Below are 16428 nucleotides of genomic sequence, written 5' to 3'. Positions count from 1 at the left end.
CTCAGGGCGGCTTACAGGACATGGCAAAAGCCATGTTAAAACAATAAAACACGATTATACAGTTCAATACAATTAACAATTCAGTATTTAAATAATCTAAAAACAGTCTAAAATAGAATCTAATAATGCTGCATCTCAGTTATATTAATGATGGCGTGATGTTTGTTCCAAGCTCCATCTTAGAAGGCTAGCCGGAAGAGGGCGGTTTGGCTAAGGTTCCGTAGGGCCCGCACCTCTTCCGGCAGCTGGTTCCACCATTGGGGTGCTTTTATAGAGAAGGCCTGTTCTCTAGTTGTTTTTAATTTGGCCTCCTTTGGCCCAGGTACTTCCAGAAGGTTTTGTGAGCTGGATCGTAGTGCTCTCTGGGGAGCATATGGAGAGAGGCGGTCCCTAAGGTAGCCTAGTGTGCCCTGAATTCTTAGGTTCTAACTGCTAAGCACATAAAATTTAGCAGATGTGCCTTCTGTCAAAGTCACTTATTAAACTGTGACATAAGCTTATACTTCCCAGTTCTTTCCTGAATGGAACACAGCCTAATATTTTAGGGCTTGCCCATCATAGAATTGGAAGGGACCTCCAGGGTCACCTAGTCCAACCCCCTGCACAATGCAGATACATCCCCATATTTAAAATATGAATTGCAAGCTCCTTTGAGACTCGGAGTGAAGAGTGAGGTATAAATCCAATTTCCTCTTCCTTGCAACACAAACTCTCAGGTAAGGCGGTGTTATTCCACCGCTGCACAATTCAGGTTAAAGGTTGATCAACTCACTTCATTTTCTCAGCCAGGGTTTCTGTATTTTCACGGATGGTGTGAGATAACTGGGAGACTGGGTTGAGCATCAGGTTGTCAAAAATTACCTGAAACACAATCAGAACAGGAGAATCGTAACAACAGCATTTGCTTCAATAAGTGCCGATTTGCATTTCTCAGAAATGTTACAACAGGATTTATATTCCCTGCAAAAGGAGGATGGTTTGTGAGATTCTGGCAAAAGCATAGGTTGATATTTGTAATACAGTAAAGCTTTCTTGTAGTATTTCACTGGTACATTAAAAACTGGCGCTGATATCAGATAGAGGCCTGCCTAGTCACAAAGGGAAGTGCTCTGTCTTTGCTGAGGGACACTTTGGATCCTGGCCTGCATTCACATAGGAAAAAAGCCACATTTCCATTACACCGCAGATACTTTCTTTTGCCCCCTGGACCACCAGTCTGTTTAGTCCTTTGAACAAGGAAAGAAAAGGGGATCTTGAGAAGCCCTGATGTGATTCCTATCAGAGAAGAGAAAAGGACCTACAATGATATGAAATGAGAAAAGAAAAGGACCTGCAAGAACATGGGTTGTATCTAGGCTTCCCAATCCCCAGGTCCCAGCGGGGGATCCCCCGGTTCTACAGGCTTCCCCCTGCCCCCAGCCAGCAGGGGAAGCCCCGTCCCCACAGCCACCATGTACCTCTAGAGCTCTGGCAGGTTTAGAAACCTGCAAAAAGGTCTGTTTCAAAATGTGTGTGTGTCTGTGCCTTTAAAGTTAAGCAGGAAGTACTTCATGGGGAAGGGTCAGCAGCACAGTCCCTTCGTTTGTTTTGCTTTCGTTTCAGAATGTGTGTGTGTATGTGTGTGTGTGTGTGTGTGTGTGAGAGAGAGAGAGAGAGTGCAGCATAGCCCCTGTTCTTTTCAGATGTCATTGTGGAGGAACCAGACCCAGTAAGTGTGCGTGTGTGTGAAAGAGAGTTGCCAATCCCCAGGTTTGGAGGCCTTCCCCACCCCACCCCACTTTAGGGTCATCAGAAAGCAAGGGTGGGGGAGGGAAATGTCTACTGGGCACTCTATTATTCCTATGAAGAACAATTCACATAGGGAATAATGGGGAATTGATCCGCGGGTATCAGGGGTTCTGAGGGGGCTGTTGAGGAAGAGGCACCAAATTTTCAGTATAGCATCTAGTGCCTCTCCCCAAAGTACCCCCCAAGTTTCAAAACAATTGGACCAGGGGATCCAATTCTATGAGCCCCAAAAGAAGGTGCTCCTATTCTTCATTATTTCCTATGGAAGGAAGGCACTTAAAAAGTGTGCGGTCCTTTTAAATGTGATGGCCAGAACTCCCTTGGAGTTCAATTATGCTTGTCACACCCTTGCTTCTGGCTCCACCCCCAATGCCTCCTGGCTCCACTCCCAAAGTCCCCAGATATTTATTGAATTCGACTTGGCAACCCAAGTTGTATCCAACAATCTGTTCACACTGATTTGACTGTGAATCTTCCCCAATTTCCCCACCCTGTACTGACAGAAGATGCAGAAAAGGTAATGTTGCCCCCTCTCAGCTGAAGCCTACTCCACTTTTCTGAGATTAGAAGGGACAGCTCAGGTGGAGGGAGTGGGGAAGATCCATGATTATCAGTGCCTTCCATTGACAGACTGCCTTGTCTTGTGACGCACAGCTTATCATTGGAATTCTCTGTTTGTGGCAGTGATGCTCTGTATTCTGGGTGGTGGTGGGGGGGCACAGTGGGAGGACTTCTAATGTCCTGGCCTCACTGGTGGACCTCCTGATAGCACTTGGGGTTTTTTGGCCACTGTATGACACAGAGTGTTGAACTGGATGGGCCATTGGCCTGATCCAACATGGCTTCTCTTATGTTCTTATGCGTGACACAGAGTGTTGGACTGGATGGGCCATTGGCCTGATCCAACATGGCTTCTCTTTTGTTCTTATGTGTGACACAGAGTGTTGGACTGGATGGGCCATTGGCCTGATCCAACATGGCTTCTCTTATGTTCTTATTGAACTCAAAACCACCATGTTATTATTAAGTCATTGCTATTGCTGGTGTGGTGGAAAAGAGAGAATGAAAACGAGGCCATACTATCAATGGCTCTGAGTTCTCGTAGAAAGTCGGTTGGGAATATTCGGTGCACGTTCATGACTGTTTACACGATGGCACCGAAAGTGTTCAGGCAGTCACCCTTGAACACTCCACAGAAAATCCCTCTTCCATATTTGAAGGAATACAGAGGAGGAGAAAAAAAATAAGACAAGTCTCCTGAGATCATCTTCAGAATGCTGTGACCTGCTACAGAATTCTAAGATGCCTGGATGACAAAAGGGAAGAAAATTCCTTCCTTCAACTACCTAAAATCAGTTTTCAGTGAAATCCGCAGACCAGGGGTGTCTAACTCATTTGTTATGAGAGCTGGATCTGACATAAATGAGACCTTGTCGGGCTGGGTCATACGTGTGCCTATTTAAGATTAGGTAGCAGAGATATAAATGTCATAAGGAGAAGGAAAGGTCCCCTGTGCAAGCACCAGTCGTTTCCGACTCTGGGGTGACGTTGCTTTCACAATGTTCTCATAGCAGACTTTTTACGGGGTGGTTTGCCATTACCTTCCCCAGTCATCTACACTTTTCCCCCAGCAAGCTGGGTACTCATTTCACCGACCTCAGAAGGATGGAAGGCTGAGTCAGCCTCGAGCCAGCTACCTGAAAACCCAGCTTCCACCGGGGATCGAACTCAGGTCGTGAGCAGAGCTTAGGACTACAGTGTTGCAGCTTTAACACTCTGCGCCATGGGGTTCTTAAACTTCATACACAGAAAAATACAAAGATTATTTTTTTTTACAAAATTCAAACATGCTTAAAACATTAGCACTCATTGGTCTTAAAAGTGCTTTCTTTGTATTCTCCCAGGGACCCAGGAAACTGAGCAAAGGAAGTTCTATCTTTTTCCTTCCTTCCCTAGGGAACCAGGAGGGGGAGGAGCCTCAACCAATAGAAGGAAGAGAGGCTTGGCTCAGTAGCTCTGCTGTGTGATTGAAAGAACCTGGCAAAGCAAGCTCTGCCTCCCCTTCCTTCCTCCCCAAGGACAATGGAGAAAATAGAAGCTTTGCTTCGTAGCTCCTGTGCGATTGAGCAAGCCTTGCAAAGCAAGCTGTGATGCAGAAGGAAGCAAGAGAGAGGGAGAAGGAAGCAGATGACAACCAGTTGCTCAGGGGCCTGATAGGAGCCCTCCGGGGGCCTAATTTGGCCCCCAGGCTGCACATTTGACATCCCTGCCTTAGAGCACCTAAGGTCAACTCTGACTTTTCAGTACTCTGTATGTACTCGGCAGGAATGATGAAGAACGCAATACATTGGCAGGTGGTCATTCTCCCCACCCCCCACCCAAAATAGTCCTTAGTTAAGCATCTCAGCTAGGCAGAAGTTTTGTTCACTTAACTGCTGTCAAATACAGACCGAGAGAGGTGAACTTGCCTCATCCCTGTTCCTCATCCTGGTTTTTCTCGTGAGATCCTCTTCCCGGCTATCGTTCATGTTTTGGTCGAAATCGCTGAACCCCGTCGATCCGGGAGGCACCTTCTGGTAGTTCAGGCTCGCTTCGGGGATGTGCTGCACCAGCTTGAAAAGACATAACGACAAGGAGATGACCAAATGGCATTCACAAGAACGAAACACAGAGCGGAATAAAGAAGCAAACGCAGGATTCGTTCCCTAACGCCAGCCCTGCTTCGCCCTGGCTGAAATGCCGCATGAACACGTGCGGAGCTGCCTTAGACTGAATCAGAGCACTGAGCCACCAGGTCAGCCTCGTCTACTCAAACTGGTAGCAGATCTCTATGGTCTTAGGCAGAGGTCTTCCATGTCACCTACTATGTGGTCCTTTCAACTGGAGATGTCAGGGACTGAACCTGGGACCTTCTGCATGTTATTGAGCTACAGCCAGGCCTCAGATTCAGCAGGAGCTCACAGGAGCACAGCTCCTGAACCTTTCTGAGGGTTTCTCCTCTTCCTCCCCACCCACCTTTTCCATTGAATAGTAGGTGCAGCTGCATAACAATCCCTGGATTAGGAGAGTGGGCAGCCAGCCAGCCACCAGGGGCTTTGCCACATCCCCAGCAGCCCTCATTAACCCCTGGAGAAGCCCACACCACCCTTTCTCCACTTCTTATGTGATTCTAGGCAGTGGGTGGTTTGCTGGCATTTTGACTGGGGGGGTCGACCCAGGAGAGCGAGGCCTGCTTGGGCTGGCTGGATCTCTAGCCAGCCAAAGCAGGCCTTGCTCACCCAGGGTTGTTTCTTGCATCAGATTGCTTTTGGTGTGGTGGGGGATATGCTAATGAGTTATGCTAATGAGCTTCAGCACCTGTTTTTCTACAAAACGACCGCTGGCTACAGCCGCATTATACACAATATGGAAAAGGTTATCCCTATATTGTCTGTTCTTTTCTTTTCCCTGGGACATGATGTGACATCTCATAGAATGTTTTCCTGACCTGTTTCCACAGCATTGGCTGCTACTGGTCTTTTACTTTCATTAGTCCTGAATACAATTGCTACAAGCCGGGTAAACCTTACATGGTAGCCTAGCAGGGTTGTGTCTTTCCCAGGGCTTTTTTTTTTGTAGCAGAAACTCCTTTGCATATTAGGCCACACACTTCTGATGCCGCCAATCCCCCTGGAGCTTACAGTAGGCCCTGTACTAAGAGCCCTGTAAGCTCTTGGAGTATTGGCTACATCAGGGGTGTGTGGCCTAATATGCAAAGGACTTCATGCTACCAAAAAAAGCCCTGGTCTTTCCCATTCCACAGCCTTCCGGCTTAAGTTTATGTACACATCAGCCTATTCATGTACATTACTTGCCTTTCACAATCACAAACTGCACACATTTAGCATGGGTGCATGAGAGTCTATACACATATACATGCCATATATGATGTTGTATTGAAAATGTGGGGGGTCCAGGATGAAGCCAATTGTGAGAAGACATTTCTGAACCCCAAAATTCACCCTACACGTCTTATCTTTTTTTAACACTGTTTTTTAAAAATATGTAACATAATGAGGCCAGGAAATAAAAATGTTTGCATCTAATTCTAAAATCCAGCAGAAAGGAGGAGTAGGGGGAGGGGGAGGGAGAGGAGGAGGAAAAGGGGAGGTGACAAAGCAGGAAATAATATAAAACCAGCCAAGCTTCTAAAGAAAGTCAACTATATTTTTTTAGCTTAAAAGTGATCCATGTCATGAGGCAAAACTTAAGTTTAAAAGAAATTTGCAGTGCCCGGAAGGGGACAGTAATGGGATGGAAAATGCACCTGAGATGGAATTCCTGCCCGTAAAGATGAATGAGAAATCTGTATTTTAAAAAAAAATTAGGAAGAAAAAGAAAGATAGAAAGATCAATGCAGGCCACGGGATTAACAGAATCTGTACACACAGTCACACAGACCAGGGGTGGCCAACAGTAGCTCTCCAGATGTTTTGCCTACAACTCCCATCAGCCCCAGCCAGCATGGCTGATGGCTGGGGCTGATGGGAGTTGTAGGCAAAAAAAGCGTCTGGAGAGCTACTGTTGGCCACCCCTGACACAGACCATGGACAAAACCAGAGGCAAAAGTACAAGGCAGCACATTCCAGAGGGCCAAAGTCAAATTAAAGAAGCCACAACACTACTACAAAAAAAATCCCAACACCTCACATGAAACGGCTTTATAGCAACACAATACCTTCAGTCCCTGATACCTTCTACCCTATCAGTAGCTCTCCAGGACATAGGAGAAGCCCTGCTGGGTGGATCAGACCAGTGGTCCATCTAGCCCAGCATCCTGCCTCACACAGCATCCAAAACAGCTGCTCTGGTGTGTCAACCAACAGGGCGTAGAGGCCAAGGCTTTCCCTGAAGTTGCCTCCTAGCACTGGGATTCAGAAGTTGACTGCCAGTGAATGTGTAGGTTCCCTTTAGCTCCTGGTAGAGCTGTCCTTCACTAATCCCTTTTAAAGCTGTCTGCACCTATGGCCGTCAGCACATCCCCCAGCAGTGAAGTCCACATTTTAATCATTCTTTGTGTAAAAAAGTATTTGCTGTTGCTCATCCTGTACCTACTAAGAGAAGTCTATACTAGTATTGCTAGCTGAGATTTTCTTAACTACAGTGCCTCACTTACCAACAGGCTCAGCGCCAGATCAACCATTACCCTTCACAGTTTATTTTTATGGATGGGTGCCATCATCTCAGAACCAAGCTATTCTTCTAAACACTTATCACACTAAAGAAAAATGGAATTCTGGTCTGGCTTTTCCTGTTCTGGAATACAATATGCAACCAATTGTACTCAGTACTGCAGGAATACTGACTTTTTAAATTTAGTAAGTAATATCTGTATGCCTTGTATGTGCACAACTGAACAAAGGGTATATAAAGAAGCATTTTGGGGAGAGGGGGATATTCCACATGTGCAAAAAGCCCTGAGCTTGTTTTTAAGCCTGTATATCACAGGTTAATAACTAGATCAGCAGTGTCGAACATGCAGTTCGGGGGCCGAATCAGGTCCGAGCAACTGGCTGTCATCTGCTTCCTTCTCCATATATCTTGCTTCCTACTGCATAACAGCTTGCTATGCAAGGCTTGATCAATTGCACAGGAGCTAGAGCAAAACCTCTATTTTCTCCATTGGCTGAGTCTCCTCCCTTGGAGAGGAAGGGGGGAGGAATAGCTTGCTTTTCCAGGCTCTCTCAATTGCACATTAGAGCTACTGAGCCAAGCCTCTCTTCCTTCTATTGGCCGAGGCTCCCCCCCCTCCTGGTCCCCTGAGGAAGGAAGGAAAGAGCCAGAGCTTCCTTTCCTCAATTCCCTGGATCCCATGGGAGAAATACAAAGAAAGCATCTTTAAAACCAATGAGTGCTAACGTTTTAAGCATGTTTAAAGTTTTTTTAAAAATATATTTGGGTTTGTCTGTGTTCTTCATAAAATTTCTATCTCTGCTACCTATAAAATTTATCTCTCTGCCCTTTTAATCTTAAATAGGTACACACATGGCCCGGCCCAACAAGGTTTCATTTATGTCAGATCCGGCCCTCATACCAAATGAGTTCGACACCCCTGAACCAGATGAACAGGAGGCTCATTCTGAGTGTATTGCCCGCACATCCCATTGCGACATCCACTATTACTTTTATGTATCCATCTTACTTTCCAGGTAGCAAAGCAGAGGTGAAAGGTGATCAACTTCAGAGGCCATTTCCTTACCCTGGAGCCTCCACTTGCTGACCCCTATGACCAACCGCAGCTAGTGTGGTGCTTCGCTAAAAAAAAATGGAGCTACCATGTCAGAGTGCTAAAAGAAGGGGCCCTTTCCTCTTTTCCTGCTGCCTTCAACTCTTCCTAGCATTATTGTCTCTCCCAGTGACTCTTGTCTTCTCAGAATGTAACCAAAATTATGATAGCCTCAATTTAGTCATTTTATCTTCTAAGGAGAGTTCAGGTTTGACTTGATCTAGAACCCACATATATCCTCACAGTGAATCGCTGCACAAACTACATCTGCCAATGAGAGATTGAAGGGGGCTTTAATACATTTCAGTTAAGTTTTTAGTGTTTTAATCATACGGCAATGTGTGCCTTCTTATCTGTTATTTCATTATCTGTTATTCAGTCAGTTAGTTCATTTATTGTAATTAGCCATTGGCTGTTACAAATCCACAAAAATGTCAAGAAAAAAGAAAGTAAACTAGAAGTTAAAACACACAAAGTATCATGTAAGGTATAACAACGGATGCAATACAATGGCAATAACAATAAAGGTGTAGACGTAGATCTAAAAGTTATCCTTTTGCATTGCCACCTTGGCACGTATTTTCTTTGCTCCAAGGGCAAAGACTGAAACTTTCTGGGAGATATAAGCATCAGTATCAGATAAAAGAAATACTACTTTTTCCTCGACTGAATAAGCACTTAGGCCTGACAGAATCCCATCTAAAAATTTAGCCCTTGGACTGGAATAGAGCGAACAGAAAAGCAAATAGTGAGGTAAATCCTCTCACCATTCTAGTAAAACACGACTCTCCATTGATAAGAACAAAACAATAGTAGACAGTCAACAGATAGATTAGGCTGTCTCTAATTAAGCAGAGGTTGGGATGAGAATGGATTTTTTTTTTAAATGCAGGTTTTAGATTTCAATTCCAACTCCCGGTTCTTTAGCTTTAAGGGCAGGGCAGCTGCACGTCTTACAAAGCACCAAACAAAGCACATACACAAAAGACTCTATTATCTCTATACTAATCTATGTCTGAGAAAGGGGTGCAGGTGCATATTAATATTTTACTTACAGGTAATAAAAAGTCCAGCTGAAACTGCGAGGCAAGAGGGAGAATTGTTATCTGGCAGCTCATTATAACAAAATCTGCAGGTGTGCAATTCAATCCCAACATTATCCATGCTCTACTGGCAAACCATTACTCCGGTTTAGCTGCTCTGAGCTACAAATGCTCGATGCAACCAGCGGAAGAGCTCAGGAAACAGAGTTTTGCTCTTGGAGGTCAGGATGTCTTATTGCAGTGATCAAGATGGGCAGCCGTGTTAGTCTGTCTGTAGCAGTAGAACAGAGTAACAGTCCAGTAGTACCTTAAAGACTAACAAAATTTGTGGCAGGGGAGGAGCTCTTGTGAGTTATGGCTCACTTCTTCAGACACTGAAGATGTAGGTCATACCCTACCACAAAATTTGTCAGTCTTTAAGGTGCTACTGGGCTCTTGCTCTTTTCTGTTAATGCAGTGATGATATGGCTAGTTTGTGTGTAAAAAGACAACACAGTTATCAGTTGGCTAATCCTGCTTCTGTCTTGCACATTTTATATCCTACCCTTCATCCAAAGTGTTCAGGATGGCATACCCCTTCCAGATTTTTTCCCCTTGTGAGGTAGGGTAGGGCGGCTCAGCAACACCAAGCAATCTTCATGGCGGAGTGCTCAATCTGGGATTCCCAAATCCTAATCTAACACTCTAACCGAAGATTGTCAAACCCCAGGTCTGGGTGGGGGTTCTCCCAATTTTGGAGGCTCCAATCTGCTGCTGGCCAACTAGTTGGCTATGGAAGCCCCAGCTCCAAACAGCCCTCTCCCGCGTCAATGTTGGTGGCATGATGACAGCATGTGGAAGTGACGTCATCATGCCAGGCACATTGCATGGCGATGCGCTAGCATTTTGCTCAAAACTCTATGATAACCATAGAGTTTGATCAAAATGGTAGAGCATCGCTGTGCGATGATGACGATGGCACTTCTGCATGATGTCATCGTGCTGACACCCTGCCCTCCTCACTCCCAGAAGGCTCCCTCCCACCCCCCACTGGCCGGGTAAGTAGACCTGGCAACCTTACTCTAACCACAACACCAAACTGACTCTCTTGCCCTTGGAGCCTTGGAGTCAAGGGCTTACAGTACCACTAAGGAAATCTTGGGAATGCCTTGTCTCCCAAAAAAGGAGGCAATTGCCTTTCTTAATCTTGTGTTGGCAGAACAGTATTCTGCTATTCAAGAATGGCAGAAGGCAACGTAAGGTGGAAGGCATCAAACTGTAGGAAGGCAGAGCCCGGTCAAAGGGAACCTGGTTACACAAGGGGTATCAAAGTGTGCCAAGTGTAACCAGAAGTGTGCCCAAGTTCCAATATGATTAAAAGTGTACCAAGAGTCAAAGGAAAGAAGATGTCCACCTGGAAGGAAGTACCCTCTAACACCACCACCATAACCTTGAAGGTGCAGGAGTAGCAACTCTAAGCTGGTGCAAATGAGCATGCAGAATGAATGAGCTTGGAGAGTCAACGTGGAAGTCAAGTCATGCTTTAAGTCTGCCCGTCAGTGGGGTGGGCAGCATCAAGTCATATGACAACTCTGAAGTTCAGACTTGAATTCTGACCACATGAACGGACTCTAGATACAATCAGATGCGTAACATCCATCTTTGTGGTGCCCCAAGAAGGGAACAGAAAGAACCTGGGGCCAAACATGATGAAATTTAAAAGGAACCTTGCAAGTGCATTTGGATTATGTTCAGTGTTTTGCTGGTAAAGTACGAAATAATCATTTTTCCTCAAGGAGAACAACCGGTAAGTGACAGGGTGCCTGAGAATGTACCAAGGATGCAATTATGGGCTTCTCAGGTTGAGGAATAAGGAGCAAGGTCTCATAACATTTCAAAAGAGAGATGAGGGCGGCGGGAATGGAATAATAAGAGAGTCTTTGCACAAACGGTGTCATCCAATGCAGAGTTATACCCAGGGCTTTTTTTGAGCAGGAATGCACAGAAACGCAGCTAGCTTGGTGTCAGGGGGTGTGGCCTAACACGCAAATAAGTTCTGCTGGGCTTTTTCTACAGAAAAGACCTGTGTGAAACAATGGTGGCATCAAGGGGTGTGGCCTAATATGCAAATGAGTTCCTGCTGGGCTTTTTTTTTTTTTTTTTTTAAACCTTTTAAAAGCCCTGGTTATACCTTAAGAAAGGTGCAGTTCTGCTTAAGAGGGCACTTCAGGGACACATTTTACCTTCTGTTTTGCTTTGTACCCACAAGTCTTTACCAGACATCTCACCTCTTCCCTGGCTGATATGGTAGAAGCGGGGGTATTCGGCACAGAACTGAGGGAAGTGCTAGGTCCCGAGGAGCTCTGGGAATCACCGTCCCCAGCAACGTCGTGAATCTCTCGAGCCAGGATCGCAACGTCCTTCACCAAAGTCTGGCTTAATCTGGAAGAAAGGACAATAAATAAAGCAATAGAAAAGACCAAGAGTCCAGTTAGCCCCTGAACAAAATTTGTGGCAGAGTTTGAGCTTTCGTGAGCCACTGCTCACTTCTTTGGGTTCAAGGCAAGGTATTGGCTATCACGTACATATCCTTTCATGGCCTTGGTAACCCTCGTAACTGCAGTACTGCCTCTCCCCTATGCTCTGCCACATCACCTTCGCTCATCAGAACAGGGCCTTCTGTGGGTGCCCTGCAAATGGGCAAGTTCAAGAACTGTCAATACGCAGGGCTTTATTTGTAGCAGGAACTCCTTTGATTAGGCCACACACCCCTGATGTAGCCAATCCTCCAAGAGCTTACAGGGCTCTTAGTACAGGGCCTACTGAAAGCTCTTGGAGTATTGGCTACATCAGCAGGGTGTAGCCTAATATGCAAAGGAGTTCCTGCTACAAAAAAAACCCTGCCAGTACATATGAAAGAGCTCTGTGGTGCAGAGTGGTAAAGCTGCAGTACTGCAGTCTGAGCTCTCTGCTCACGACCTGAGTTCAATCCCGGCAGAAGCTGGGTTCAGATAGCCGGCTCAAGATTGACTCAGCCTTCCATCCTTCCGAGGTTGGTAAAATAAGTACCCAGCTTGCTGGGGGGAAAAGGTTTTAAGGTTTTTAAATGTTTTGACTTTTTAACTGTAACAATTTTGCACTTTGTGTATTGTTTTATCGTTTGTTGTGAGCCGCCCTGAGCCATTTTATGGGAAGGGCGGGATATAAGTCATAGAATAAATAAATAAATAAATAAAACGTAGATGACTGGGGAAGGCAATGCCAAACCTCCCCGTAAAAAGTCTGCTGTGAAAATGTTGTGAAAGCAATGTCACCCCAGAAACAACTGGTGCTTGCACAGGGGACTACCTTTACCATTTTAATACATATGACCCCTGCTCTATGGAGGATTTCAGGAATGCTTCCACTCTCCTGGAATTCCACAAACCATGCACGTCTTAATTTTTCAGGAGGGCATTTTTACAAAATTAATAAGAGCTTTATTATAATGGTAGGAGCCCATTATACTGCAGAGTGGTGCAGAGTGGTGAAGCTGCAGTACTGCAGTCCAAGCTCTCCACTCATGACCTGAGTTTGATCCCGATGGAAGCTGGGTTTCAGGTAGCCAGCTCCAGGTTGACTCAGCCTTCCATCCTTCCGAGGTCGGTCAAATGAGTGCTCAGCTTGCTGGGGGGAAAGTGTAGATGACTGGGGAAGGCAACGGCAAACCACCCTGTAAAAAGTCTGCCATGAAAACATCGTGATGCGACATCACCCCAGAGTCAGAAATGACTGGTGCTTGCATAGGGGACTATTTTACTTTTTATTATAAAGGTATGGTTCATGAAGACACTTTTAATACTTTACACAAAGAGTAATTCAAATGTGGAATTTGCGGTCAGAGGATGTAGTGAAATAAATAAACAGAAATACACAGCTTTAGAAGGGATTAGGCAGATTCATGGAGGAGAGGTCCATCAATGGCTACCAACTATGGCGGCTGAGGGGAACCCCCACATTCAGGGACACTAATACTCTGAATCCCAGTGCCAGGAAGCAACATCAGGGGAAGGTCTCAGCCTCTATGCCCTCCAGAAGAACTGGTTGGCCACTGTGTGAGGCAGGATGCTGGACTAGATGGACCACTGGTCTGATCCAGCAGGCCTCTTCCGATGTTCTTAGGAAGGCCTCAGCCTCTATGCCCTGTCGTTGGCCCTCCAGAGGAACTAGTTGGCCACTGTGTGAGGCAGGATGCTGGACTAGATGGACCACTGGTCTGATTCAGCAGGCCTCTTCTGATGTTCTTAGGAAGGTTTCGACCTCTATGCCCTGTTATTGGCCCTCCAGAGGAACTGGTTGGCCACTGTGTGAGGCAGGATGCTGACCAGATGGACCACTGGTCAGATCCAGCAGGCCTCTTCTGATGTTCTTAGGAAGGCCTCAGCCTCTATGCCCTGTTGTTGGCCCTCCAGAGGAACTGGTTGGCCAATGTGTGAGGCAGGATGCTGGACTAGATGGACCACTGGTCTGATCCAGCAGGCCTCTTCTGATGTTCTTAGGAAGGCCTCAGCCTCTATGCCCTGTTGTTGGCCCTCCAGAGGAACTGGTTGGCCACTGTGTGAGACAGGATGCTGGTCTAGATGGACCACTGGGCTGATCCAGCAGGGCTCTTCTTGCATTCTTAAAAAGGAGAAATGAACATATGAAGCTGCCTCAGTCCATCAAAGCCAGTATTGTTTACTCAGACTGGCAGTGGCTCTCCAGAGTCTCAAGCTGAGGTTTTTCATGTCTATTTGCCCGGACCCTTTTTAGTTGGAGTTGCCAGGGATTGAACCGGGAACCTTCAGCTTACCACTCTACCACTGAGCCACTTCCCTCCGCAAATTGCCAGTACGTATGGAAAATGGGACTGTGAACTGTCTGTGAGGGAACAGTCTGAACTACCGTGCATAGGACATTTTATGTTGCCAAATATATGGTCCTACTATGTAATAATATTTCAGGTAAGTACATATGCTTGTTTCAACTCTGTTTTTCTGCTTGGTTTCAAATTTCCAGTCCTAATCCTATTACACCGCTTATTGGATGTGAACTGCATTGATTTGCAGAGTAATCCCCCTTAAGTCTCCGTGAGAAAGGTGGGCTAATAAATAATCTAAATAAAAAGGATAAATAAAATCCTATATGTTCATTCAATTTTTTTGATTTTTTTTTCCTCTGTGGTAAATATGGCCAATTATATTGGTTTGTATCCTACGAATGAGTTCTGTGTGCGCTAGTTAGCCTCTGCCACAGCACACGCTTTCTCTTCTGCTAATATCTGTGTTTGAACAAGACCAGTGGCTTTCGGTGGAGAGCCAGTTTGGTGTAGTGGTTAAGTGTGCAGACTCTTATCTGGGAGAACTGGGTTTGATCCCCCACTCCTCCACTTGTACCTGCTGGAATGGCCTTGGGTCAGCCATAGCTATCACAGAGGTTGTCCTTGAAAGGGCAGCTGCTGTGAGAGCCCTCTCAGCCCCACCCACCTCACAGGTGTCTGTTGTGGGAGGAGAAGATAAAGGAGAGTGTAAGCCACTCTGAGTCTCTGATTCAGAGAGAAGGGCGGGGTATAAATCTGCAGTCCACTCCATGGCAGAGACTGTCTAGGGTGGGATGGTACCGCCGGCTGTATATTAGGGGAAACCTTTTTTACAGTCAGAGTTGTTCAGCAGTGGAATCAGCTCCCTAGAGAAGTGGTGAGCTCCCCCTCACTGGCAGTCTTTAAGCAGCGACTGGAGAAACGCTTGCTGGGGATGCTGTGGGCTGATCCTGCATTGAGCAGGGGGTTAGATGGCCCCATTGAGCAGGGGGCTTGGATGGCCCCTTCCAACTCTGTGGTTCTACTGTTTGTTTGTTTATTATTTCAAATTTAGGTCCCACCCTTCCCAAATAGCCTCAGGGCAGTTAACCTCAAAGGAAAACAATACATAAATACTAAAGTAGCCCAGCTAAAAAAAGGTAAAGGTAGTCCCCTGTGCAAGCACCAGCTGTTTCTGACTCTGGGGTGACGTTGCTTTCACACCGTTTTCACGGCAGACTTTTTATGGGGTGGTTTGCCATTGCCTTCCCCAGTCATCTACACTTTCCCCCCAGCAAGCTGGGTACTCATTTTACCGACCTCGGAAGGATAGAAGGCTGAGTCAACCTCGAGCCGGCTACCTGAAAACCCAGCTTCCGCTGTGATCGAACTCAGGTCGTGAGCAGAGCTTAGGACTGCAGTACTGCAGCTTTGCCACTCAGCGCCACAGGGCTCTTAGCTAGCTAAAACATACAGACAATAGTAGCAATACAATTCAGGTGCAGATGGCAACCATTTTCTACTAATACTGGCCCCTGGCTGACAAATGGAGACAGATGATGGACCATCATACAACAGCGTGTGACAGGGAGGCCAGGGCTGGTGTGTAGAAGTTGGTGAGGTAGGTGGTCGCCTTGGGCGCCAACTTGCCTACAGGATGCCTTCAGGTGCCTTCTCCCACTGCTTTGCGGCTCGCAGACCCCAGAAGCTAAGAGTGGCGGAACTGTGTGCCGGTTTGTGCTCTCCTCCAAGTCCAGCTTCCTAGCCAGGTTTAGAGGAGAGCAGCCTTGCTCTGAAGCTGCCTCCCCTGCCAGGGGAGACACCCTCAGAGCGAGGCACAGCAGTTCCGTGGCCCTTTCCCCCGACCGGCAGCCAGGTGGAGGAAGGAGGTGGCACAGCGTCACTCTGAAACTGCCTTCCCTGCAAGGCACGGCAGTCCCGTGGCCCTTTCCCCTGCCCAGCAGCCAGGTGGAGGAAGGAGGTGGCACAGCGTCACTCTGAAACTGCCTTCCCTGCAAGGGAGACACCCTCAGAGTAAGGCACGGCAGTCCCGTGGCCCTTTCCCCCACCCGGCAGCCAGGTGGAGGAAGGAGGTGGCACAGCATCACTCTGAAACTGCCTTCCCTGCAAGGGAGACACCCTCAGAGCAAGGCACGGCAGTCCCATGGCCCTTTCCCCCGCCCGGCAGCCAGGTGGAGGAAGGAGGTGGCACAGCGTCACTCTGAAACTGCCTTCCCTGCAAGGGAGACACCCTCAGAGCAAGGCACGGCAGTCCCGTGGCCCTTTCCCCCGCCCGGCAGCCAGGTGGAGGAAGGAGGTGGCACAGCGTCACTCTGAAACTGCCTTCCCTGCAAAGGGAGACAGCCTCAGAGCAAGGCACGGCAGTCCCGTGGCCCTTTCCCCCGCCCGGCAGCCAGGTGGAGGAAGGAGGTGGCACAGCGTCTCTCTGAAGCTGCCTTCCCTGCAAAGGGAGACAGCCTCAGAGTGAGGCACGGCAGTCCCGTGGCACATTTCCCTGCCCAGCAGCCGGGTGGGTG

General features: G+C 47.1%; 1 protein-coding gene across 2 annotated transcripts in view; it reads right to left on the bottom strand.

Moving 5' to 3' along the window:
- The window catches only part of CEP170B (centrosomal protein 170B), a 128185-nt gene that overhangs the window by 5877 nt on the left and 105880 nt on the right, over window positions 1-16428 (bottom strand). The window contains exons 13-16 of one of the 2 annotated variants that reach the window (XM_060262925.1): window positions 11364-11517; window positions 9109-9132; window positions 4257-4400; window positions 773-861 (exon numbers count right to left, since the gene is read on the bottom strand). In XM_060262925.1, the coding sequence (XP_060118908.1) occupies window positions 773-861; window positions 4257-4400; window positions 9109-9132; window positions 11364-11517 (411 nt within the window). The remainder of the gene's footprint in view (window positions 1-772; window positions 862-4256; window positions 4401-9108; window positions 9133-11363; window positions 11518-16428) is intronic. The other variant, XM_060262926.1, reaches the window with a different exon arrangement.

Source organism: Heteronotia binoei, chromosome 21 (assembly GCF_032191835.1).
Source record: "Heteronotia binoei isolate CCM8104 ecotype False Entrance Well chromosome 21, APGP_CSIRO_Hbin_v1, whole genome shotgun sequence".
NCBI lineage: Eukaryota > Metazoa > Chordata > Lepidosauria > Squamata > Gekkonidae > Heteronotia > Heteronotia binoei.
The sequence above is the reverse complement of the archived record's forward strand: the minus strand, read 5'-3'. Positions and strand labels throughout refer to the sequence as shown.